Source organism: Sus scrofa, chromosome 11 (assembly GCF_054392235.1).
Source record: "Sus scrofa isolate SSC_HxYL_T2T_F1_AM1 chromosome 11, Sscrofa_HxYL_maternal_Yorkshire_Landrace_v2.0, whole genome shotgun sequence".
Taxonomy (NCBI): Eukaryota; Metazoa; Chordata; class Mammalia; order Artiodactyla; family Suidae; genus Sus; species Sus scrofa.
The window spans coordinates 795,078-821,533 of NC_139393.1; the positions used below are offsets into that span (position 1 = coordinate 795,078).

At 47.1% G+C, this 26,456-nt stretch overlaps 2 protein-coding genes across 14 annotated transcripts in view; both read left to right on the top strand.

The window, feature by feature from the left end:
* ATP12A (ATPase H+/K+ transporting non-gastric alpha2 subunit) overlaps positions 1 to 10,096 on the top strand; it is a 32,074-nt gene extending 21,978 nt beyond the window's left edge. For 3 of the 5 annotated variants that reach the window (XM_005653851.4, XM_084981168.1, XM_084981167.1), the window contains exons 16-23: positions 3,198 to 3,366; positions 3,453 to 3,607; positions 5,520 to 5,643; positions 5,778 to 5,923; positions 6,316 to 6,449; positions 6,564 to 6,665; positions 7,026 to 7,117; positions 7,197 to 8,899. In XM_005653851.4, coding sequence (XP_005653908.1) covers positions 3,198 to 3,366; positions 3,453 to 3,607; positions 5,520 to 5,643; positions 5,778 to 5,923; positions 6,316 to 6,449; positions 6,564 to 6,665; positions 7,026 to 7,117; positions 7,197 to 7,225 — 951 coding nt within the window. In that variant the 3' untranslated portion in view covers positions 7,226 to 8,899. Of the gene's footprint in view, positions 1 to 3,197; positions 3,367 to 3,452; positions 3,608 to 5,519; positions 5,644 to 5,777; positions 5,924 to 6,315; positions 6,450 to 6,563; positions 6,666 to 7,025; positions 7,118 to 7,196; positions 8,900 to 9,456 lie in introns of those variants that run through there. The other 2 variants (XR_014818886.1, XR_014818885.1) reach the window with 2 other exon arrangements.
* Positions 10,097 to 18,653: 8,557 nt separating this feature from the next.
* The window catches only part of RNF17 (ring finger protein 17), a 126,767-nt gene continuing 118,964 nt past the window's right edge, over positions 18,654 to 26,456 (top strand). For 5 of the 9 annotated variants that reach the window (XR_014818892.1, XM_021065407.2, XM_084981171.1 and 2 more), the window contains exons 1-2: positions 18,654 to 18,799; positions 22,107 to 22,204. Coding sequence is in view for 8 of the 9 variants with exons in the window: in XM_021065407.2 (XP_020921066.2) it covers positions 18,670 to 18,799; positions 22,107 to 22,204 (228 nt within the window). In the remaining variant the exon portion in view is untranslated. The remainder of the gene's footprint in view (positions 18,800 to 22,106; positions 22,205 to 26,456) is intronic. The other 4 variants (XM_021065408.2, XM_084981172.1, XM_021065411.2 and 1 more) reach the window with 1 other exon arrangement.

Below are 26,456 nucleotides of genomic sequence, written 5' to 3' on the forward strand. Positions count from 1 at the left end.
ACCCCCAACTCTTCAAACCAGAGGTTCGGACTTTTGGACCTCCTGCCTCCACTCCCGCCTCTGGTAACCCCAAATCCCATCTCTTTTTGGATGAGTTTGTTTGTTTTTAAGTAAGAATGACCTACAACACTGTTCATACAAGGCAGTGATTTGATATTTCTGTCCATTTCAAAATGATGCCACCAGTAAGTCTGTGACCACCTGTCCCCACACAACGTCAGAGTGGCTGGCTGTATGCCCCCGCTGGACGTTTCATCCGCGATTTGTGTGTTTCCTGACTGGCAGTTTGCACATCCTAGCCCTCACCTGCTCCCCACCCCACCCCCGCCCCGTGCCTACCCCCCATTCCCCACCCCACCCCCGCCACAACCATAGACTATATCTGTGACTCTTTCTGTTTTGACATGTTTGTCTGTTTTGTCTTTTAGACTCCACATGTAAGTAAAATCATGATATTTGTCTTTCTCTGACTTATTCACTTAGTATAATACCCTCTAGCTCCATCCAGGTTACAAATGGCAACATTTCATCCTTTTTTTTTTTTTTCAGGGATGAGTAATAGGTAGGTAGGTAGATATAGATAAATAGATATGTATGCCGCATCCACTTTATCCATTCATCTATTGATGGGCACTTGAGTTGTTTCCATGTCTTGGCTATTAGAAGTAATACTGCAGGAGCTCCCATTGTGGTGCAGTGGTTAATGAATCTGACTAGGAAACATGAGGTTGTGGGTTCGATCCCTGGCCTCGTTCAGGGAGGTGTGGCTGGCAACTGTAGCTCCGATTCCACCCCTAGCCTGGGAACCTCCATATACCATGGGTGCGGCCCTAGTAAGCAAAAAAAAAGAAAAGAAGAGAAATAATAATGCAATGAACATTAGGGTGCATGTATGTTTTCTAATTAGTGTTTTTGTTTTTTTGGAAAAATAGCCAGAAGTGGAGTTGCTGGATCCACTGGTACTTGTCTTTTTGGCTGCATCCATGGCATGTGAAAGTTCCCTGGGCCATGGATCGAATCTACCCCATAGCAGTGACCTGAGCCACAGCAGTGATAACACCAGACCTGTAACTGCTAAGCCCTCAGGGAGCTCCTAGTAGTTCCGTTTTTAACTTTTGGAGAAACCTCTGTACTGTCTTTCATAGCGGCTGCACCGGTTTACATACCGACCAGCAGTGCAGAAGGGTTCCTCTTTCTCCCACCCTCACCAGCAGCTGTTAATGGTTGTCATTTTGATGAGAGCCATTCTGACAGGTATGAGGTGACATTTCACTGTGGCTTTGATTTGATTTCCCTGATGGTTGGTCATGCTAAGTATCTTCTCATGTGCCTGTTGGCCATCTGTATGTCTTCTTTGGGAAGATGTCTATTCCCATTCTCTGTCCATTTTTCAATTGGATTTTTTTGGTTTTTTGGTTTTTTTTACACCGTGCCTGCAGTGTATGGAAGTTCCCAGGCTAGCGGTCGATTTGGAGCTGCACCTGACACCTACACCACAGCAGGAGCACACCAGATCCTTTTTTTTTTTTTTTTTTTTTTTTTTGTCTTTTTGCTATTTCTTTGGGCCGCTCCCATGGCATATGGAGGTTCCCAGGCTAGGGGTCGAGTCGGAACTGTAGCCCCCGGCCTACGCCAGAACCACAGCAATGCGAGATCCGAGCCGCATCTGCGACCTACACCACAGCTCATGGCAACGCCGGATCCTTAACCCACTGAGCAAGGGCAGGGACTGAACCCGCAACCTCATGGTTCCTAGTTGGATTCGTTAACCACTGCGCCACAACGGGAACTCCTGGATCCTTAACCCACTGAGCGAGGCCAGGGATCAAACCCACATCCTCACGGACTTTATGTCAGTTTCTTAACTCGCTGAGCCACAACGGGAACTCTGGTTTATTTTTTTTTAATGTCAAGTTTTATGAGTTCTTGGTGTATTTTAGATATGAACCCTGGTGGACATATCATATGCAAACATCTTCTCCCCTTTACAGGTTGCCTTTATGCTTTGTTGGTAGCCGCCTTTGCTGTGCAGCCTTTCTGGTTTGGTATAGTCCCTCTTGCTTCCCTTGCCTGAGAAGACAGATCTAAGAAAATATTGCTAAGACTGATACCAAAGAGCATACTGGCCTATGTTTCCTTCTAGGCCTTTTACAGTCTCTGATCTTATATTTACATTTAAGCCTTTACTCTCTTTTGAGTTTATTTTTGTATATGGTGTGAGAAAGTGGTCCAATTTCATTCTTATGCATGCAGCTGTCCAGTTTTTCCAACACCATTTATCAAAGAGGCCACCTTTCCTCCATTGTGCATTCTTCCCTCATTTGTTGTATATTAATTGCCAATATTAGTGCAGGTTCATTTCAGAGCTCTCCATTGATTCATGTGTGTATGTTTGTGCCAGTACCATGTGGTTTTGATTCCTGCAGCTTTATAGCATAGTCTAAAGCTAGGGCATACAGTACTTCCAGCTTTGCTATTCTTTCTCAAGATCATTTTGCCCACTTGGGATCTTTTGTAGTTACATTTAAATTTTATAATTACTTGTTCTAGTTCTGTGGAAAATGCCATTGATATTTTGGCAGAGATCACATTGAATCTGTAGATTGCCTTGAGTAGTATAGTCATTTTAACAACATTATTCCAATCCATGAACATGGTATGTCTTACATCTGTTTGTTTCATCTTCAGTTTCTTTCATCGGTGTCTTAGAGTTTTCCAAGTATAGGTCTTTGACCTCTTTATTTAGATTTATTCCTGGGCATGTTATACCTTTTGATGTGACTATAAATGGGATTGTTTTCTTAATTTCTCCTCCAGATAGCTCTTTGCTGGTATATAGAAATGTAAGAGATTTCTGAATATTAGTTTTACATTTTGCAACTTTAATGAATTCATTCATTAGTTCTGGAAGCTTTCTGTTGGTGTCTTTGTGATTTCCTATGTTTCATTTCAGGTCACCTGCAACCTGTGACAGTTCCACTTCTTCCTGTCCAGTTTAGATTCACATCGGTTTTAATTATTCAGACATCTTGTTTGGAGCTTTTTCTTGCTTCTGGGATTTCCTTTCTTAACCTTCCCCCCAAACCCAAAAGGGGCCTTCGTTTCAGCCCCCGGCCATCCTTGCATCCTCAGGACAAAGGGGAGACGGTCACTCCTGCCCAGGCTGCTCACTCCCACCTCCTCCTGGCTCCCCACAGGGCGCCATTGTCGCTGTGACAGGGGATGGAGTTAATGATTCTCCTGCCCTAAAGAAGGCAGACATCGGGATTGCCATGGGGATAGCAGGTTCGGACGCAGCCAAGAACGCAGCCGACATGGTCCTGCTGGATGACAACTTTGCGTCCATAGTCACGGGGGTGGAGGAAGGTGAGTGGGGCCTCGAGGGGTCTTGGCGAGGACTGGGGTCACCTGGGAATCCAAGCGAGGCCTCTGAGGAGACACGTCTCGCCTAGGTCGCCTCATCTTTGACAACCTGAAGAAGACCATTGCGTACACCCTGACCAAGAACATTGCCGAGCTGTGCCCCTTTCTGATCTACATCATCGCTGGGATTCCTCTGCCCATTGGCACCATTACCATCCTGTTCATCGACCTGGGCACAGACATCGTAAGTAGCCCTAAAGGGGACAGGTGACTCCTTGGGGTCCTTGCCTTCAGGGAGAGCGGTGGACGGAATCAGGGCTTCTCAAACCTCCACGCGATGGGGCCCGAAGTCCCACGTTTCTGACAAGCTCTCAAGCGATGCTGATTCTGCTGGCCCAGCAACCATACTTCAAAGCAAAGGACTCGAGATCTGTCAGATGCTGGGAAATTAAAACCACTTTACTGACATAGGAACTTTTCAAGACATAAGTTTGTCATCTTTCAAAACAGGCCTGGAGTTCCTGTCATGGCTCAGTGGTTAACGAATCCAACTAGGAACCATGAGCTTGCGGGTTCGATCCCTGACCTTGCTCATGGGTTAAGGATCCCGCGATGCCATGAGCTGTGGTGTAGGTTGCAGACGCGGCTTGGATCCAGCGTTGTTGTGGCTCTGGCGTAGGCCAATAGCTACAGCTTCAATTACACCCCTAGCCTGGGAACCTCCATATGCCGCAGGAATGGCCATAGAAAAGGCAAAAAAGACCAAAAAAGACCCAAAAAAAGACAAAAAAAGAAACAGGCTGTTGGTTGGTTTCAGCTCATGTTGCTCCCTTTTCTCTTGAGGAGGTGCAGCTTTTACCAGAATTGTCCCTAAATGGTTGGGGCCCAGAGGCACAGCCGCCCCTGGTGAGGTGAGAGTCTGTGACGCAGAGGCCGGTCACCCAGCACAGTAAGAAGTAGCGGTTGGTAACGCTTGTAAAGCCTCACACTGACCCACAGTCAGGCCTAAGCCTGCCCTCTTCTATGATGAATCCACCTGGGACAGCTCTGTGACACGTCTGACTCTGGCTCACACGGGTGACGGGGAGCAAGCGGAACTCACAGGGACGAGCCCGGCCCTGGCCCTCTCGTTTCTTATGACACCAGGCAACCTCCATGCTGCAGGGAGGGTGGGCGTCTTTTTCTTACCGGGGCTGCGGGCCCAGGGCTATGGTCAGATCCCTTGCCAGGCCCTGGCATTTGCTCATTTTTCTCTGCTGGTGTAGTTCTTCCAGGCACTGCCTGGGAACTTGTTAGAAACGAAGGCTCTGGAGTTCCCGTCGTGGCGCAGTGGTTAACGAATCCAACTAGGAACCATGAGGTTGCGGGTTCGGTCCCTGCCCTTGTTCAGTGGGTTAACGATCCGGCGTTGCCATGAGCTGTGGTGTAGGTTGCAGACGCGGCTCGGATCCCGCGTTGCTGTGGCTCTGGCGTAAGCCGGTGGCTACAGCTCCGATTCAACCCCTAGCCTGGGAACCTCCATATGCCGCGGGAGCGGCCCAAGAAATAGCAACAACAACAACAACAACAACAAAAAGACAAAAGACAAAAAAAAAAAAAAAGAAAGAAAGAAATGCAGGCTCTCTGCCCCCCAGGTGGCAGGATCTCTGAGAAAATGACTGCTCAGTGGCAGCCGAAGCGGGAGAGGACCTTGCTTTTTGTTGTTGTTGTTTGTGTGTTCTTTTTTTTTTTTTTTTTTTTTTTTTGGTCTTTTTCTAAGGCCACACTTGCGGCATGTGGAGGTTCCCAGGCTACAGGTCTAATCAGAGCTGTAGCTGCCAGCCTACGCCAGAGCCACAGCAATGCCAGATCTGAGCCATGTCTGCAATCTACATCTACACGGCAACACCGGATCCTTAACCCCCTGAGCAAGTCCAGGGACTGAACCCGCAACCTCATGGTTCTTAGTCGGATTCATTAACCACTGAGCCATGACGGGAACCCACCCTGCGTTGTTTAGAGCTGGCAGCATGGGGGGAGAATAGACAGCAGATAAATTCTCTCCAGAAGGCAGAGCTGACACCGCACCTGCACAGACCAGTGCCATCAGCGCTGCCCAGGCCCGGGCTGTGAGCGCAGTGGGTGGGAGTCAGGGCTCACAGGCCGTCTCCCTCCAGATTCCCTCCATCGCCCTGGCTTATGAGAAGGCAGAGAGTGACATCATGAACAGGAAGCCTCGCGACAAGAACAAGGACAGACTGGTGAACGCGCCACTCGCCGTGTACTCCTACCTGCACATCGGTCGGTGCCCGGCGGCCACCCCGAGCGCCACGCCTGCTGCTGGGGTGGGGTGGGGTGCACTGTGACAGTGAGCCCAGGGGGGAGGAGGGCAGGGCTGTTCTCCAGTCCGCACAGAGCTTCCCTTGTTCTTTCAGGCCTCATGCAAGCCCTGGGAGCCTTTGTTGTGTATTTCACCGTCTATGCTCAGGAGGGCTTTCGACCAGCCACCCTGCTTAACCTCCGGGTGGAGTGGGAAAAGGACTCCGTGAACGACTTGGAAGACAGCTACGGACAAGAATGGGTGAGGGCGGGGCTGCCAGCGGTGTCCCCCACGTCTCCCTCTGTCCCGCCTGGCCTGGCCTGACGCAGAACCTTCCTTTCCCGGGGGCTGTGAGGGGACAGAGAAGGGGACCATTTTCTCGGCTCAAGGCCCCTTGCTTGCAGCGGTTGGCCTCCGCCTAGACCCACCTTTTTGCATTAGCTTTGCTGATGGTGTGGAGAGGGACCAGCCCACGGCACCACCGTTGGGCCTGACCTATTAAGTTAGCATGCTCGCCCAGGCTCCCCCTCAAAGGAGGTGAGCTCTCTCAGTCCCGTGGCGGGAAGGGAAGTCAAGGTTTATAGAGACGTGCTGACACCTCCCGGGTTTCCCTCTGGGACCTCACGGCCTCCTCCTTCTCTGGCCGTTGGCAGACGAGGTACCAGAGGAAATGCCTGGAATGGACGGGCTATACCGCCTTCTTTGTCGGCATCCTGATCCAGCAGATAGCAGATCTGATCATCAGGAAAACCCGGAGAAACTCCATCTTCCAGCAGGGCCTCTTCAGGTACCGTCTGCCCCTCCCGCAAGAGTCAGCCTGCACCTTCCCCGCTGGGTGCCGGGTGGGGAGGCGCTGACTGCGCGGGCTCGGAGCTCACCCCTGCGCCGGTGTGTCTTCCAGAAATAAAGTCATCTGGGTGGGGATCGCCTCGCAGATCATCATCGGGTTAATCCTCTCCTACGGCCTGGGGAGCATCACAGCCCTGAACTTCACCATGCTGCGGTGAGCCTCAGCAGGAGGGCCGGGACCCTCGCTCGTCCCAGCCTGGCTCCGCGCGAGGATTGCCGGGGTCTGGGCAAGACCCTCCGCTCCCTTCAGTGTCTGACCTGCGGGTCTTTTCGGGAGAAGTGGGTTTTCCATCCCTGGCCAGCGTCCCGTCTGCGCGCTCCACCGAAGCCCACGTCCAAGGCAGCTATTGTTTGTGGTGGCCACACCCACTTAACTGGGAAGCTCCCCGGCTTCCTGTGTGTGACCCGGTAGACTTGTCCTTGGCAGTGAGGCAGGGGGCGAACACAAGCTCTGCCATGTGGGGGGATCCCTCTGGCTGCGTCAGGCTCACCCCCCTCCCCGGTCTGCTTCCAGGCCCCAGTACTGGTTTGTGGCTGTGCCACACGCGGTTCTGATCTGGGTGTATGATGAGGTGCGGAAGCTTTTCATCAGACTCTATCCTGGCAGTAAGTAGTGGTGTGACCCGGGAGCGCCGTGCTCTACTCAGCAGACTCTCCGTTTCTAACCTGCTGCTTCTGTCTGCAGGCTGGTGGGACAAGAACATGTATTACTAACACTTGCCGACCTCCTGAGGCGCCAGCCGCATGTCCGGACCTGCGTCCTCACCTTCTAGCTGCCAGCTGGCCGGCTGCTGCCGTAAGGACCTGTCAGAACCCATTTAAGAAAAGACAGGGAACTGTATGGACGAGACTCACTGAGGTTTTGTAATTTAAAGCATAGATTTAACTGTTTATATATGATTTTCCTGTATACATCTATCTCCTTATTTAAAAATATGTGAATTTCCAAGTAGCGCTGTAGAAAGAATGACGTGTTTATATGTATATAAAGCTCATGCATGTTAGTCTCGGGGAAGCAGGACCCCTGCTGGCGTCACCCTCTGCTTTGAGCTCCAGGTAGGCTTGCTCAGACTTCCGTTCTATACCCTGTTGAAGGCCAGTGACCTCGGCAGGATTCCTGTGACCTCCCAGAGAACAGTATTTCATGTTCACCTTCCTCAAAAAGGCGAATTCAGAATTCCCCTTGTGGCGCAGTGGGTTAAGAACCCAACATAGTATCCGTGAGGTTGCGGGTTTGATCCCTGTCCTCGCTCATTGGGTTAAGGATCTGGTGTTGCCACAAGCTGCATCCGTTGCAGACGCAGCTCGGATCCGGCATGGCTGTGGGTATGGTGTAGGCTGGCAGCTACAGCTCTGATTCCACCCCTGGCCTGCGAACCACCATAAGCCACGAGTGTGGCCCTAAAAATAAACAAACCAAAAAAAAGGCTAATTCAGCTAGAGAATTGCAGGAGAGGGAAGTGATGGCAGGTGGCCTCCCAGAAGCCTGGACGCCTGTCTGACCCTAAGGCGTCCTTCTCATCGGTCCTCATACCCCTCTCAGCACCTCATGGTCCTTTGATGCCCCCGCCCTCCCCTCCCCCCGACTCCGGAATTGAGCCCCCAGGCCGAGGCACCGCCTGCTCCTGGTGCTCCCTGACCGAACGGTGTTCACCTCCACCAGGGCTCAGCCTCGGTGGAGCACCACTGTGGTTTCAAACGTGATATTTATTTCCTGTGGGGTGGTTGTCAGGCTCTCTGCAACACTCGTTTTGGGTTTCATGCTTTCACTCAAGTTTATTCACGGGTAACATAACTGTCCTCCTGGCATCAGCCCCAGAGAGGCCTCATATCTAAGTAATACTTGTTTTATAAAACCAGGCCTAATTGTAGTCTAATTCATTCAAGTTTGTCTAAAACACAGAGCATAGGACAGAAAAAAATGAGATATAATTTCAAAATTCCTTTTTAGTGGCCGCACCCGCAGCAGATGGATGTTGCCAGGCCAGGGATTGAATCCAAGCCACAGCTGCAACCTGAGCTGCTGAGCTTGGGTTTTTGACTCCCTGTGCCACAGGGAGAACTCTGATTTCAGTTTTGTTTTGTTTTACTTCTTCTGGTCATTTTGCTTTTCTGTGGAAGGTCTGAACCCACTGCAACACACTAGAAAAAGTCGTGTTCGCAGCCTTTCCATCACCAGCTGCACGTCCAGCACACACTGGCCAGAACCTGAAAAATGACGCCTGGTAAACCTTCCCACTTCGTGGGCCACCCCACCCCTTCTTCCGTCATCACTCAGACGAGGGCGCACTGCAGCTGGGCACCAGGCTGGTCTTGGGAAGAGGAAGCGGGTCTTAGAGCCGCAGCTCATCATTGTAACTTCGTGTAAATAGATGACAATGTACTGTGTTACTGTGTGTGTGTGTTTCTTTTTTTGGCCGCACCCGTGCGATACGGAAGTTCCCGGGTCAGGAATCAAATCCAAGCCAGAGCTGCAACCTACACCACAGCTGCAGCAATGCTGGATCCTTAACTCACTGTGCCAGGCTGGGGACTGAACTGGAGCCTCCACAGAGATGAGCTGGATCATTAACCCGCTGTGCCACAGCGGGAACTCCATAAATATCTTTTTTTGTTTTTTTGGCAACCTCACAATACATGGAGTTCCCGGGCCAGGTATCAGATCTAAGCCGCAGCCCAGCAACACCAGATCCTTAACTCACTGTGCCGGGCAGCGGAATCGAACCTGCATCCCAGGACTTCAGAGAAGCCACCAATCCCGTTGTGCCACAGTGGGAATTCTGTGTGTGTATTTACATTAGAAGAATGCTGCTGTCCTCAAGTTTTTGTTTGTTTGTTTGTTTGTTGTCTTTTTAGGGCTGCACCCGCAGCATATGGATGTTCCCAGGCTAGGGGTTGAATAGGAGCTTCAGCTGCCGGCCTACACCACAGCCACAGCAACTCAGGATCTGAGCTGCATCTGCCACCTACACCACAGCTCATGGAAATGCCAGATCCTTAACCCACTGAGCGAGGCCAGGGATCAAACCCGAAACCTCGAGGTTCCCAGTCGGATTCGTTTCCACTGCGCCACGACGGGAACTCCTGTCCACAAGGTTTTTAACCTCTGTCTTTTGCCGCAGTTGTCACACAGTTATCACTGACTGCTACTGTCAGCAGCTCCCGTGGACTCGAGCCCCCTTCCAGGTAACATTGTAACGGCTGTCTCAGTCCAGCCCTGACAGGGCAGTGGTGCTTCCTAAACTGCAGCTGAGAATAATCAGTCCTCACTCTCCCTCTGGGCTGTCCAGGTAGCCCTCTGTGAGGTGGGGCAGTGGCAGCAGGCCGAAAGACAGCAAAGCTGTGAGGGGTTTCTCGGGGTTCGATCAAGCTTGAGAGGCATTAAATCTGAGGTCAAAGTCTGCATAGCAGGAACCCTTTCTGGAAGAATTTTCACATTGTACATACCTACCCTTGCAAAAAGTTGACACAAAGATTTGTAAAATGGATAAGTAACCATTTAAAAAAATCACAGAAAAGGCCTACCAAGGGGCTTTATTAAGTTGTAGACAGAAAAAGGGCAATAAAGTCTCGTATCAGATGGTATCTGTTTTGTGTTGTTTGTGTGGCGGCATTGCTCCACTGACCCACTAAGGTCTAAATACTTTTTAGACAAAGTAACAGTTGACTTACAGCTAATTGATGTGGCAGGGGCTATCAAGCAATATATAACTTCATCAGCGATATAAACTGATACGTAACTCAGATATAAAGATGTCGAGCGCTTCTTAAAACAGATTTATTCTGACTGTAAGAATGTAACTCATTTTAGAAAATTTGGAATATCCAAGAGTAAAAAGAAAATTAAAACGACCCAGAATCTCACTACTTAGTAATACACATAAATGACACAGTAGTTATTTCTTTAAAGTATTTATTTGTTTATTTATTTATTTTTAGGCAAAGCTGGAATAGAAAGCTTTCCATTCTGCCTTTTAATTTAACACGGAAGACCTGGCTCCAATGACTGCATCTCACCCTCATCGAGAGTGCTTTAACCGCATCCCACTGTCAGATGGCTCATTTATTTCCTACTGGCCATCTTTTTTTCCTTTTTTAAAGTGCTGCCTCTTGTCCCTAAGCCTTATACCACATCTGTTATTATTTGACCATAGAGTCCTCAAAGTGGAATTAGGGGGTTAAGAGCATTTTCAAGGCTCTTGATATCAACAGTGCCAAATTTATTTTCAGATAAGCTGTATAAGTTTTATAAAGAATCTCTTGGAGTTCCCATCGTGGGTGCAGCAGGGACGAATCTGACCACAAACCCTGAGGTGGTAGGTTTGATCCCTGGCCTTGCTCAGTGGGTAAAGGATCCGGCGTTGCCATGGCTGTGGTGTAGGTCGCAGATGAGGCTCCCATCTGGCGTTGCTGTGGCTGTGGTGTAGGCTGGCTACTCCAATTCGACCCCTAGCCTGGGAACCTCCATATGCCGCAGGTGTGGCCCTAGGGGAAAAAAAAAAAGAAAGGAAAAGAATCTCTTGCCTGTCAACTATGAGAGATATTGGGGTGGGGGGTGGCCTCACCCATGGGATGTGGAAATTCCCAGGCCAGGGATCGAATCTAGATCCTTTAACCCACTGCACCAGGCTGGGGATCAAACCTGTGCCTCAGAAGTGACCCAAGCTGCCAGAAACAACACCAGGTCCTTAACCTGCTGTACTGCAGGGGCTCCTACTGGGGATTATTAAGAAAGGCAGAGACTTGCTCCAGCTCACATGTCAGCATCACATGGCTTTAGTGTTCAGGGTAGCAGGACACCCAGGCAAGAATGGATGCCAGCGGGGGAGTTAGGAGGCAAGGAACGCAGTGACCTAGACTATGCAGGCGGTGACAGCCTGAGGCCAATAGGTGAAGTGCTTGGCCGTGTGTGTGTGTGTGTGTGTGTGTGTGTGTGTGTGTGTGTGTACCTGTAACTGGATGAACAGGCTTCCATGGAGGGGTCTGTAAGTAAGGTACCTACCTGCCAAGGATGGAATTAGGAGTGCTCAGATCAGGGTCCTGGAGAGGCCACCAGCTTCCCTAACTGGCAGTATTGCCCGAGACGGGATGAGAAGTCTTCCCAGGAGACTTTAACGGCAGGACAGTTCATAGGTGCTGGTTGCTGCTGACGCTACTTACAAAGATGGTGAGGTGTCCGCACTCTTCCTGCAGGCGTTCCCCATTTCCCTGGTGGAGGTCACTGTGTCTTAACCGAACAGTGACAACTGTTGATGTTATTAAAACCTGCTATGGGAGTGCCCGTCGTGGCTCAGTGGTTAACGAATCCGACTAAGAACCATGAGGTTGCAGGTTCGATCCCTGGCCTTGTTCAGTGGGTTAAGGATCCGGCATTGCTGTGAGCTGTGATGCAGGTCGAAGACGTGGTCAGACCCTGCATTGCTGTGGCTGTGGTGTAGGCGGGCGGCTACAGCTCTGATTCCATCCCTAGCCTGGGAACCTCCATATGCCGCAGGTGCGGCCCCAGAAAAGGCAAAAAGACAAAAAAAAAAAAAAAAAAAAAAAAAAAAAACCCAAAACACAAAACCTGCTATGTCCTGGGGATCGTAACGACCTGAAAGCATCATCTCATTGATCTCACAACAACCCTGCGAGTTGATAGGGTCAACCCTGCCCTCTGTCCAGCGCTGTCAGTTCCCCTCCACATTTAGAATCTGTGAAGTCATGTTAGGACGGAAGGGGACCACGAAGCGGAGCACACCCTGTAGGCATGCTGTGCAGATCTAAGGCTCCGGGGAACCAAGAGCGATGCAGAATATTCCTCGTCTGTGACGTGTAACCATGCGAGGCAACCCTCCTTCCCCTGGAAAAGCCAGTTTAGCTCCGTTTGCACAATCCTCGGGCATTCCTCGACTCCAGACATGTGTGTCTTTGCTCCTTTGAACCGGTTCTAACAACTGCCTGGTTCCCAAGTCTAAATATAAGCTAAATAAAATCTTTAACACGTGTTCATGTTGATATCTGGATGAGAGCCCCGATTTTACCCTTTCCTTTCACTCGGACAAGAGAGGAGGAAAAGCAGCATTTCCTCCTTTTAGGGCCCTTGCCTTGGCGCAGTGAGACCCCAGCTCCAGGGGCCGTGCGTGCACAGGGCTCCCTGCCAGCACCCATGCAAGCTCCAGGGCTGGCTCTGCTCTGCCCCTGAGCTTCACTGAGGCTGTTTTTTCTGCTTCAGACCAGATCTCCAGGCAGCCTTCTTTTCCTCTGCCCCCATTCCTGTGCCCCAGCCCTCCTCCCAACATACCAGAACCCAACTCAGGGGATTTTATCTTCCTGGTCCAGAGGTTCTAAGATAAAGTTTAGTGAAAATTTAAGGCAAAAGCCTGATTCATTTTAAAGGCATAGAAACTCCCTTCTACAAGAGTTGTTGTAGATAAATTGAGATGTTGTGGGGAAAAGTGTTTTGCAAATGCAGAGGTACTAGAATTTACTAATTGGTAGGTTTTTCCCCCTGTCTTTTACATTTACAACCGGTAGAGGATTGCTTCCTCTTGCTCTCATTTTTCGACAAATGAAGCACCTACTGGGACATAGCACGAGACTAAATGGTGTAAGAAACACCAAGACTGAGCCAGGCGGTGCCGCCTTAGAGGGGCAGGTGGTGCAACAGCACAAACCTAAATAAGTAAACGGTCTGGCAGGGGCAGGATTTGTGGCGACAGCAGAGGCGCAGGGCAGTGTGGGTTTTCAGGGACCAGCGGCCCCAGCTCAGGTTTTAAGAGGCGGGACTTCAAAGGCGCAGATGATGGAGAGCTTGGCAGGAACTGGAAAGGAAGGGGCGGGAACAGAGATGTTCCTGGTGGGTCACGGTGTGTCCTGGAAGCCAGCACCCTCAGGGCAGGCTTCAAGCTCCCTGGTTTGCCCAGCTCACTTGGTGACCATGGGGTAAGACAGCTATCGGTCCTCAGAGCCCCTGTGGGCCTGGGTCCACTACGCCCCCTGTCGTCCCTGGGCTCCGCAGTATCTGTGACCGATCCCCTAAGGGACAGAAATGGGACTGCCTGTGGGGGTAAAGCTAAGCCACACATCCAGAGCCAGGGCAGAGACAGTAGAGCATCCACTTTGATGAGGAGACTATGGGCAAAGCTTGTCAGCCGTGCACAGGAACACACCCCCGCCCCCCGAGGCATGCCTCTGACCCTCCTCCGTGACTGGCCACACGGACCCTTGAGCTGGCTGCCAGCTCCGTGGAGGTGCCTCCCTCCCAGGCCATGCGGCCCCTTCCGTGCTGCACTTCTCTCTTCTCTCCAGGGCACATCCCACAGCTGCCATCCACCGAGTTTTCCGTGCCGATCCACTTGGTGGCCTGCAGTGTAACCTCCAGGAGGGCAGGGACTGGGCACACAGCACAAGCTCAGCAAGCATTTGATGACCGAGTGACTGGAGGAGCAGGTCATCAGCAAGAGAATGCGCTCCGGGAAGAGGCTGAGAAACAGAAAGCTTCAGAAGGCAGAGGGAAGACGGGGCAGACGGGGCCCAGAATTTGTGACCGGTTGTTCCCAGAGGAGGGTCCTGGGCTTTGGAGTCAGGTAAAGCTGGCTGGAATGTTCTCTGCCTTTGCCAGCCCTAGGACAGGGTCCATAACTCTGATCTCAGGGCATGTAGAGGGAACCAGCTGTGAATGCAGTATCTACCAGGCACCCGGTGTCTGTCCGCTGCTGCTCTTTTTTTCACAGTATTGCATTATTTTCTTCATCTTCACCATGAAGCCATCACCAAAAGCAATGCCATCCTGTTAGAATCATAATCGGGGGCTGTGAGCCACGTTTAAGGGTGTATCTGATTAGAGTGTAGGAAATAGGATGATATTTACAACTAAAAACAGCAGCCATAAAATCCCACCGCTAGACAATATTCGACCAAAGAAGTGACTGGGCTTCTCGAGCTTTGAGTGAAATATTTTTATTCTTTTACAACGTCAGAGGAGGGATAGGGAGCCTTCTGCCCAGGAGCAAAGAGCAGGTCAGAGATCTCCTGGGGATTGTCTCTCAGGAAAGAACCCACTGCTCCCATCCTGTCCCCTAACTCTTCACTGCAGCAAGGCTGAAGCCTGCTTATCCCTACAAAGTCCTTCCAGTCTGGCCTGAAGCAGCAGGATCATCTCTCCAGGCATCTAAAGTTTCATGTCTGTGCAGCCTCTCTCTCTTACAATTCCCAACGTGGAGTTTTCCAGACGTGGACCTGGAAATAAGTGTAGTCCCGTCCAGGAGGATGGTCCAGAAGTCAAAACATTGGGACTCGGAGTTCCCACTGTGGCGCAATGTTTAACGACTCCGACTAGGAACCATGAGGTTGCAGGTTCAATCCCTGGCCTTGCTCAGTGGGTTAAGGATCCGGTGTTGCAGTGAGCTGTGGTGTAGGTCACAGACGCAGCTTGGATCCCAAGTTGCTGTGGCTCTGGCGTAGACCAGCGGCTACGGCTCCGATTAGACCCCTAGCCTGGGAACCTCCATATGCTACAGGAGCGGCCCTAGAAAAGGCAAAAAAACCCCACAAAACACAAAACACTGGGACTCTTTCTTGATCCAGGAAGGTCAGAGCCTTGGCTTCCTCGTCCTGAAAGAGGAGGTGAGTTTCAGCAGTTTCTAAAGGTCCTTCCTGCCCCACTGCCCTGCCCCTTCAATTTCTAAGCAAAAAGCCAGAGTCACTAGCTGGAAGAGTTGGGCGTTCCCTTCCTCTGGAGTGTACATGGAAGACAACTCTGCCTGTCCACGGCACATCTCTCCCAGCAGTGATTCAGGACAGAAAGGTCCGAGACAACGTAGCAGAGGACGTGAAAACTACTTTCCAAAAGTAGGCAAGGAACCAAACTTGCAGGCTGGTGCCATCTGGTGCATCAGGAAACCACAGCACACGGGCTGGCACACATGGTGTGTCCGCCACGCTGCCATGTTCTCTCACCATGTGACTATGCACAGTTGCATTTCTGCTGTGCACGTATTCTGGGACTGTTGTATACAAAGTTATTTTGATGACAATCTGATACTCTTAGTCTCGAAGAAAAATGATAAACCCAAGATTTTATTGGAAAAAAAAAAGCAGGATCGATCTTTTTAAAAATCATAATAAAATGCCACTGTGCACAGGAGTCACGAACCCGACTAGGATCCACGAGGATGCAGGTTCCATCCCTGGCCTTGCTCAGTGAGTAAGGATCCAGCATTGCCGTGAGCTGTGGTGTTGGTGAGAGATTGGGTTCAGATCTCGAGTTGCTGTGGCTATGGTGTAGGCCAGCAGCTGCAGCTCCCATTCGACCCCTAGCCTGGAAACCTCCATTTGCTGCGGGTGCAGCCCTAAAAAACAAACAAACAAACAAAAAAAGATTCCAAAGATTGAAACAATCTAAATTAGATGATAACTCTGGATACAAGACCTAATATATTCGGTCTAAACATATGTCACTGCATTTCTCACTGACCCTGACTTAGCTGAGATGTATTGAAGTGGGATCACCAAGGCCTAATTCTCTCCAGTCTAGTGTTGATATTGAGAGAGAAGTCCTCTGTACTCATCACGTTCCATTCATTTCATGACCCAAGAAGAACTGCTATGCAATGAGACTGCATTGTTTGATTATAGAAGCGCTCTCCTAATGGAAACGGAGATTGGGGCTAATTGCTGCAGTGCTGAGAAATCTATAGCGGGGAGAAATCTGAAGGTTTGGAAGGAGGTGCAGATCGCTAAAGCTGGTGCAGGAAGGGTGGGCTCTCCAGAAACGGGACCGGCAAATAACAGGCCCAAAACTGTAGAATGAGGATGTTACGGGGGAATATGGGCTTGATGAGGACTCTAAATTCCATTGCGGATTAGTAGTGGGAACTAGTGGATGGGTAGCACAGAGATGGGTTAAGGAATCAGTGCACTTTCCTGAGCGCAGCAAAGTAGAAAGACTTTTGAGTAGGGGTGAACTTTTTTTAAATTGAAGTATAGTTGATTTACAGTAGTGTGTTGGTTTCAAGTGTAGAGCAAAGTCATTCAGCTTTTGTTTAATGTGGGTTTGTTTTTCGGTGTGTGTTATTATAGGTTATAGGTTATTAAATTATAGGTTATAGGTTATCCATTACAGGTTATTAAAAAACATTCCCTGTGCTACACAGTAAATCCTTGTTGAATCTATTTTATGTAAGCCATTCGTATCTGTTAATCCCATAATCCTAATTTGTCCCTCCCTCTCCCTGTCCCATAGATTTGTTTTTTATGTCTGTCAGTCTGTTTCTGTTTTGTATATAGACTCATGTATTGTGTTTTAGATTGCATGTATAAGTGATGTCATGTAGTATTTGTTTTTCTCTTATTTATTTCACCAAGCTTAGTATCCTCTAGGTTGTTGCCAATGGCAATATTTCATTGTTTTTTATGGCTGAGTTACATATACACCATATCTTAATCCAGTCATCCATTGATGAGCACCGGGTTTTGTTTTTTTTTTTTTTTTTTCACATCTTAGCAATTGTAGATAGTACTGCCTGTGTACATTGGGTTGCAAATAACTTTTTTAACTAGAGTGTTCCTTTTTTTTCCAGATATATACCCAGAAGTGGAATCACTAGACTATATGGTAGTTCTATTTTTAGTTTTTAATTAAACCTCCATGCTGTTTTCCATAGTGGCTGCATGCACTTACAGTCTCACCAACAGTGTACAAGTGTTCTCTTTTCTCCACATCTTCTCCAGCATTTATTATTTTTAGAGTTTTTGATTATAGCCATTCTGACTAGTGCAAGGTGATACCTCATTGCGACTTTGATTTGCGTTTCTCTGGTAATTAGGCCTCTTTTCATGCCTGTTGGCCATCTGTACGTCTTCTTTGGAAAATGTCTATTTTGCTCTTCTGCCCATTTTTTATTGAGTTGGGTTTTTTGTTCTTTTTACAGCCACATCTGCAGCATATGGAAGTTTCCGGGCCAGGAGTCAAACCGCAGCTACAGCTGAGGCCTATGCCACACCTACGGCAACACCAGATCCAAGCTGCATCTGTGATTTACGCTGCAACTTTCGGCAACAACCGGCCAGTCCTTAACCCATTGAGAAAAAACAGGAACTCCTATTGAGTTGGTTTTTTGATATGAGATGTTATGAGCTGCTTGCATATTTTGTATATCAAGCAGGGGTGAGTTTTTGAATAGAATACCTCTGTTTTTATTTCAAATAAAAAAACGAAAAGAGAAAATGAAGAGTATATGAAGGGTTTTATTTGTAGCAGCTGAGGGCACCATTTCCAGGTGCTTCCTCAATATACCTGCCACATTGCTGCCGGATCACTTCGTCTCTTGCTCACATAATTTTGCCAACATTCTACTGTTCAAAGGGTCAAGTACAAATTCCTTAGCCCTACATTCAAGACTCTCTAAAGTCTGATCCCAAAATACCTTTCCAAAAAACTCACGTTAAGGAAATTAAAACTCTGGCCAAATGGTCTGTAAGTTAAAATCCAAATAGGCCACAACATCTCCCACCTGTTTACCCTTACTTATGCTGTTCTTTCTCCCCTGAATGCCTCATCTCCTCGTTTCCTTCTGCAAGTCCTACCCAGGTTTTAAGGTAGTACAAACCCGGTATTCTCTAGGAATGCTATTCATACAACAGAGACAGTCTTTATTTTCTCTAACCCTTCTCTAGCATTTAATATAAGCTACCTTAGTAGAAGTTACCTTTTATGTAACTACTTAGTTTGAAATTGTTAACTGAATTTAACAATTAGCTAGATTGACTTCTCCCCCAAAGCCACCATGATGCACCAGGGGAGGGGGGCGACTTCATGAAAATCGTTTACCACCTGTGTGGTCAAAAAGCAGTGTAAGGAGAACGCGGGAAATGATTTAAAGGCAGCAAAAGTGCTAAAAGTGGTGATGCTTTCAACAAAGACTGGTCCGGAGACGGTTCTCTAGGACCACACGCCGAAACCTCACCCGGCACTGCTTCAGCGTCCAGGTGATGACCCGCCTCACGGCCTCCTCGGCAGGAGCGGGGGCGGGCTTGAGTTTCCTCGCCGCCCATTGGCTCCCTGGGGCCGCCGCCTCCGGTGATTGGCCGCTGCCGCCTCCGGTGATTGGCCGCTGCAGCGAAGGACGCCGGGACTGCTCGAGGCGCGGGCCCTCGGATCAGAAGCCGGAGGAGTGATGGCGGCCGAGGCGTCGAGGGCTGGGCGTACCCAGTCGTTCTGCCGGCTGGTGGAGACGCAGGGTTGGGCCCGGGGTGCGGCCGAGGTTCCGTGCACCCGCTGTGGACGAGGAGCGCCTAGAGCTCCTGGTGAGGGGCCCGAAGGACAGGCGCGTGGGCAGTGGACGTGGCGGTGGAGCGAGCCCAAGCCCAGAGCCCTGAGCCTTTCCTGGGAGGGCACGACGCCAAGGGCTGTGAGGGGCAGCGAGGGCGGCGAGGAGGGGGACGCCGAGGTGGGGGCGAGGCCGAGGGGGGCACGCTGGGGAGGGGGACGCCGAGGGACACTTTGGGGGTGGCGGCGGGGGCGGGGACGCTGGGGTCGAGGGGCTGTTAGGCCAGGCCGAGGGGTGTGAGGGGCAGCGAGGGCGGCAAGGGGTGCACGCCGAGGAGTGGACTCGGTCGAGGCACAGCGAGGGCACCTTCCTCCCTGACGCGTTCACAGGTTCACTTAAAGGGAGGTGTAAAAATTCAGCCGTCGTCTTGTGAAGAAGTCAGAAAAGCTGATTTTCTTGTGTAGCTTTTGTTGTGGTAACGAAGAGACCTCCGGGAAATGTCCTGGAAATTAAGAAGCTGATACTAGGGGCGGGGGCGGGGGGCGTGTTGCTCTCTGGCTGGGGGCGTAATTGGAACGACGGGAAGTGGCTCCTGTGGGCTCGTCTTCTCCTGTCCTTGCCCATCAAGGGAGAACATAGGTCTCACTTAGACTCTCGAGGGAAAACAGGTTCAGGTTGTTTTCAAGTAACAAAAAGGCCTTAGATGCTGAGTCGCTGCTAGGGTGTGGTAGAATTTCAACTCCTCAAGCTGCCCCAAAGCCGGCTTATTATCCTGTGTGACTGTTGCATCTTTCTCCCTTCAGAATGAAAGTCAGTTTTCTTAGTTCCTCCGAGACAGACGCTGCTGGGGAGACAAGAACGGGCGAAGTTGCTTACTTGTGTTTTACCCCCGAGGGAGAGCCAGGTGTCTCCTATTCCAGATTTTCATCACTGCTGTTACATAGAAAATCTCCATTATTTGAATGATAGAGTATTACACAATAACGTTTTAGACCAAGAGGTTTTAAAATCACTGGGTTTAAAATTCTTACAGACATGTAAATTGTATAATACTGAGAAGTCCTCAGCTGGAACATTGGTGCCTGTGCATCTAGAATTGTGAAAGTGCTCTGTAAGTTGTAATGCTGCACATGTTATTTTGACTTGTAAACAGTTAAAACAGTTTTTATTTCTTTAGTATCATTAGTTCTGGAATTTAAATAGAGCTTTAAAATTTAGCTTCTCCCTGGCCTCGCTCAGTGGGTTAAGGATCCAGCGTTGCCATGAGCTACGGTGTAGGTCGCAGACGCGGCTCAGATCCCCCTTGCCATGGCTGTCCTGTAGGCTGGGGCTACAGCTCTGATTGGACCCCTAGCCTGGGAACTTCCATATGCCATGGGTTCAGCCCTAGAAAGACAAAAAAAATAAATAAAATAAAATTTAGCTTCTTTGTAAGCAAGTTTCAGATGTTTCAGTTGGCTTAAAAACTAAAGCTTTTTTAATCAAAAGAATGTGGAGTTCCCGTTGTGGTGTAGCAGAAACGAATCTGACTAGGAACCATAAGGTTGCGGGTTTGATCCCTGGCCTTGCGCGTTGGGGTAAGGATCCAACATTGCCGTGAACTGTGGTGTAGGTTGAAGACAGAAAAAAAAACAAAAGATGTAATTATTATAATGTAAATCACCAGAAACACTGTACTTTTATAGTAAGTGGTGATAAATTTTGTCTACTTTTTCTTTTTTTCTTGCAAAGTCTTGTAGGATTTTTTTCATTATTCTTCTTTTGGCCTTGGTATGCAGCAGCTTGATGTGGGATTTCAGTTCCCAGACTCGGGATTGAATCAGGCTGAAGCAGTGAAAGTGCCAAGTCTTAACCACTAGACAACCAGGGAACTCTCTTCTTGCAAAGTTTTGTATTTAAAAAAAATTTTTTTGGCCGTACCCACAGCGTATCGCAGTCCCTGGGCCACGGGTTGAATCTGACTTGCAGCTGTGGCAACACCAAATCCTTAACTCACTGCACCACAGCAGGAACTCCTTGCGATGTCTTCTTTTTTTTTTTTTTTTTTTTTTTTGTCTTTTGTCTTTTGTCCTTTTTTAGGGCTACACTCGTGGCATATGGAGGTTCTCAGGCTAGGGGTCTAATCTGAGCTGTAGCTGCCAGCCTATGCCAGAGCCACAGCAACTCGGGATCTGAGCCATGTCTGTGACCTACACCACAGCTCACAGCAATGCCGGATCCTTAACCCACTGAGCAAGGCCAGAGATAGAACCTGCAACCTCATGGTTCCTAGTCGGGTTCATTTCCACTGCACCATGATGGGAACTCCACAACGTCTTTTAAAATGACAGCCATTTGGAGTTCCCATCATGGCTCAGTGGTTAACAAATCTGACTAGGAACCATGAGGTTGCCTCAATCAGTGGGTTCAGGATCCACTGTTGCTGTGAGCTGTGGTGTAGGTCGCAGACGCGGCTCGGATCCCAAGTTGCTGTGGCTCTGGTGTAGGCTGGGAGCTACAGCTCAGATTAGACCCCTAGCCTGGGAACCTCCACATGGTATGGGAGCGGCCCTAGAAAAGGCAAAAAAGACCCCCACAAAAAAAATTTTAAAAAAAGAAAGCCATTTGAAGTGACATAGTTACAATGAATATGATTATTGTAAACTTCAAATTCTACTTAGAGTGTTAAAATTTTGGTATTAGGTTTTCAATCAAGATTATGGCATGTCTTTTCATAAATGCTTGGTTTGTAAAGATGATTTTTTTTTTTATGAGTCATGTGTGACAGTGGTGGCATCTAACTTTTGTCCTGGCTTCTGTCTTTGCTGTGTATTAGATTATTAAGAGAAGGGTCATAACAGTATCTCAAATAGGTCCTTACTGTCCCCATCACAGGATGGGAAGTATAAATTAGGGGGAAATGTGACCAAGTAGAAGGACCATCAGGCTTGGAAACAAAATTTGGTTGAAGTCTGGATCATACCATCACCAAAATGTTTATCCATCTTGAGATGTCATGTAATATTCCCAGCCTGCTTAGCTATTGCATTTACAGTGATCAAATGAGGTAGGTCAGAGCTCTTTATAAGAGACGGCAAATTCAAAATATCATGGGCACCAAATAACTATCCTAATGAATGCAAATGGTGTTACATGGCTCTGCCTGGATCTTCTTTTGATTTTTTTCTTCCTCCTTCTGACTTGTATTGTTTCTTCTGAATTTTGTTTAATAAATCATTCATTTCTAGCTAAACTGGGTGTCTTTTTCTATACAAGAGTATCCCCTTAATTTTCCTTTAGGCTTATACTGAACATTCAGTGTTAACAAACTGTGGAAAGTTTAATTCACGATCGAATTTCATCAGTAGGTCACCACCGTGAACTTCAGTGTGGACATGCTTTTTGTGAACTGTGCTTGTCAAGACCTGAAGACTGCAGCACAATTGTATGCCCTGATTGTGAGGTAAGTGTTACTGTCTGCATATTCAGTGTGTTATAACCAAGTGTTAAAGGTTAAAGTGTTGGAGAAGTAAAACATCCACTTAGGAGCTGAAAACCTGGATTTTTGCTGCCAAGTCCTTTAAAGAAATCTAGCAAAGATAAAGCTTTTCACATCCATTTGATTGATTGTTTGATTGATTCGTGGCCACACCCACAATGTGTAGAAGCTCCCTGCCCAGGGATCAAACCATAGCCACTGTAGTGATGTCACAGCTTGGGCAACCTGGATCCACTAGATCCTCAACTGCTAGGCCACCAGGGAACTCCTCCATCCATTTTATAATTATTCAAATTGATCAAGAAGAACACAAGGTTAAGATCATATATTAGCTTTCATATTTTGACTGTTTCTGTGGAATGTTGCCTCGTTATTTGTTTTTAAGTATATTCCTTTCTGATCTCTGCCTCCCTTTTCCACACCAGTTCAAGCAAGTTTTGAACTTTCCACCTTCCCCCTGTCTCTCAACCTGTGTGTGTCATCAGATTTACATTTGTAGAGATAGGTTAAAAAAAAAATAAAAAAGGAATGAATGGCCTAAAGTTAATATTAAACTTAAGAAGCACTAAAAGTAATACAGTTGCACTAAAATCTGCGGGCTTGTAATAATGAAAATAGATTATGGATTTAAAATAAAATGTACTAAACACTTTTTGCATTTACTATAAATACAAACATTCAATTTATATAGAATGTTCCTAGAAAGTTGTATTAATCTCTAAATCCTTTTCTTTTTTCCGGCTGTGCTGATAGCATGCAGAAGTTCTTGGGCCAGGGATGGAACCCCCACCACAGCAGTGACAGTACAAGATCCTTAACCCACTAGGTCACCAGGGAACACCTAAATTCTTTTTTTTTTTTTTTTGTGACGAAGTATAGTTGATTTGCAGTGTTGTGTCAGATTCTGCTGAGTCACAGCAAAGTGACTCAGTCATACATGTATATGCATTATTCTTCTATTATTTTTCATCATGTTCTATCACAGGGATGCTATACAGTAGGACCTCATTGCTTATCCATTATAAATGTAATAGTTTGCATCTACCAACCCCAAATTCCCATTCCATCCCACTCCCTCCTGTCTCCCCTTTGGCAACCACAAGTCTGTTCTCCATGTCTGTGAGTCTGTTTCTGTTTTATAGATAGGTTCATCTGTGCCATATTTTAGATTCCATGCATAAGTGATAGCATATGGTATTTGTCTTTCTGACTTAATTCACTTAGTATGAGAATCTCTAGTTGCATCCCTGTTGGTGCAAATGGCACTATTTTGTTCTTTTTTATGGCTGAGTAGTATTCCTTTGTGTGTATGTACCTCATCTTCTTTATCCATTCATCTGTCAATGGACATTTAGGTTATTTCCATGTTTGGCTGTTGTGAATACTGCTGCAGTAAACATACAGGTCCATGTGTATTTTTTTTTTTTTTGTCTTTTTGCCATTTCTTTGGCTGCTCCTGTGGCATATGGAGGTTCCCAGGCTAGGGGTCGAATCGGAGCTGTAGCCACCGGCCTATGCCAGAGCCACAGCAACGCAGGATACGAGCCGCGTCTGCCACCTACACCACAGCTCACAGCAATACCGGATCGTTAACCCACTGAGGAAGAGCAGGGACCGAACCCGCAACCTCATGGTTCTTAGTTGGATTCGTTAACCACTGCACCACTATGGGAACTCCCGTGTGTATTTTTGAATTGTAATTTTGTCTGAATGTATGCCCAGGAGTGGGATTGCTGGGTCACACTGCAGTTCTAGATTTAGTTTTCTGAGGAACCTCCATACTGTTTTCCATAGTGATTGTACCAATTTACAGTCCCACCAACAGGGAAGGAGGGTTCCTTTTTCTCCACACCCTCTCCAGCATTTGTTGTTTGTAAACTTACTAATGGTGGCCATTCTGACCAGTATGAGATGGTACTTCATGGTAGTTTTGATTTGCATTTCTCTAATAAATTAGTGCTGTCGAGCATTTTTTCATGTATCTCTTGGCCATCCATATGTCTTCTTTGGAGTACTGCCTATTCAGGTCTTGTGCCCATTTTTCAGTTGGGTGGTTTGTATTTTTGCTGTTGAGTTGTATGTGTTGTTTGTATATTTTAGAGATTAAGTCCTTGGCAGTTGCATCATTTGAAACTATTTTCTCTCATTCCATAGGTTGTCTTTTTGGTTTATTTTTATGGTTTCCTTTGCTGTGCAAAAGCTTGTAAGTTTGATTAGGTCCTTTTGGTTTATTTTTGTTTTTATTTCTGTTGCCTTGGGAGACTGACCTAAGAAAATATTTGGTTGATGTCAGAGAAAGTCTTGCCTATGTTCTCTTCTAGGAGTTTTATGGTGCATTGTCTTAGGTTTAAGTCTAAGCCATTTTGAGTTCATTTTTGTGCATGGTGTGAGGATGTGTTCTAGTTTCATTGATTTACATGCAGCTGTCCAGGTTTCCCAGCACCATGTGCTGAAGACACTGTCTTTTTCCTATTTTCTATTCTTGCTTCCGTTGTCAAAGATTATTTGACTGTAAGTGTCTGGGTTTATGTCTGAGTTCTCTATTCTGTTCCATTGGTCTGTATGTCTTTTTGTACCGATACCACACTGTTTTGATTACTATAGCTTTGTAATGTTATCTGAGTCTGGGAGAGTTACGCCTCCTGCTTGGTTTTTGTTCCTCAGGATTGCTTTGGTAGTTCTGGGTCTTTTATGGGTCCATATAAATTTTCGGACTGTTTGTTATAGTTATGTGAAAAATGTCATGGGTGATTTGATGGGGATTGCATTAAATCTGTAGATTTCTTTGGGTAGTATGGCATTTTAATAATATTAATTCTTCCAATCCAGGACCATGGACTATCTGTCCATTTCTTCAGAATTCTTTCATTTCTTTGATTAATGTTTTATAGTTCTCAGCATATAAGTCTTTCACTTCCTCGGTCAGGTTTTTTCTAGGTATTTAACTTTTTGGGTGCAATTTTAAAAGGTATTGTATTTTTTTTTTCTGCTGTACAGCCTGGGGACCAAGTTACACTTACATGTATACATTTTTTTTCCCACACTTTGTTCTGTTGCGATATAAGTATCTAGACATAGTTCTCAGTGCTACTCAGCAGGAGGTATGGTATTTTTATATTCTTTTTCTAATATTTCATTGTTAGTAAACAGAAATGAAGCTGATTTCTGAGTGTTAATATTGTATCGTACTTTGCGGAATTTGTTGATCAGTTCAAGTAGTTTTTGTGTGGAGTCCTTGGGGTTTTCTGTATATAGTATCATGTCATCTGCTTAGAGTGACAGTTTTGTCTCTTCTTTTCCAGTTTGGATACCTTTCATTTCTTTTGTTTGATTGCTGTGGCTAGGTCTTCCAATACTATGTTGAATAAAAGTGGTGAGAGTGGGCATCCTGTCTTGTTCCAGATTTTAACAGGAAGGCTTTCTCTTTTTTTGGGGGGGGGGAAACCAGGAATGTTATTAATCTTTTTTTTTAACTCAGTGAATTTTATTACGTTTTTAGTTGTACAGTGATCATCACAACCCAATTTTACAGCATTTCCGTCCCAAACTTCCATCCCATCCCTCACCTCCCATGGCACGAAGGCTTTCAGCTTTTCTCTGTTGAATTACATTGGCTGTGGGTTTGTCATAAATGGCTTTTATTATGTTAAGGTATGGTCCCTCTGTGTTTACTTTGGTAAGAGTTTTTATCATGAATGGATGTTGGATTTGTCAAATGCTTTTTCTGCATCTGTTGAGATAATCACGTGGCTTTTTACTTTTCTTTTGTTAATGTGTTGTCATTGATTTGTGTATGTTGAACCATCCTTGTGAACCTGGGATGAATCCCACTTGATTGTGGCATATGATCTTTTTTATGTGTTGTTGGATTTGATTGGCCAAAATTTTGTTGAGAATTTTTGCATCTGTATTCATCAAAGGTATTGGCCTATAATTTTCTTTTTTGGTAGTATCGCGATCTGGTCCTGGACTTTGGTTTGGAGGGAGTGTTTTTATTACATATTCAATTTTATTTTTAGGGATCAGTCTGTTCAAATAATCTATTTTTGATTCAGTTTTGGTGGTCTGTAGGTCTCTAGAAAGTTGTCCATTTCTTCTAGGTTGTCAAATTTGTTGGCATATAATTGTTCATATTATTCTCTTATGGTTTTTTTGTTTGTTTTAGGGCTGCACCCATGGCATATGGAGGCTAGGGGTCAGATCGGAGCTACACCTG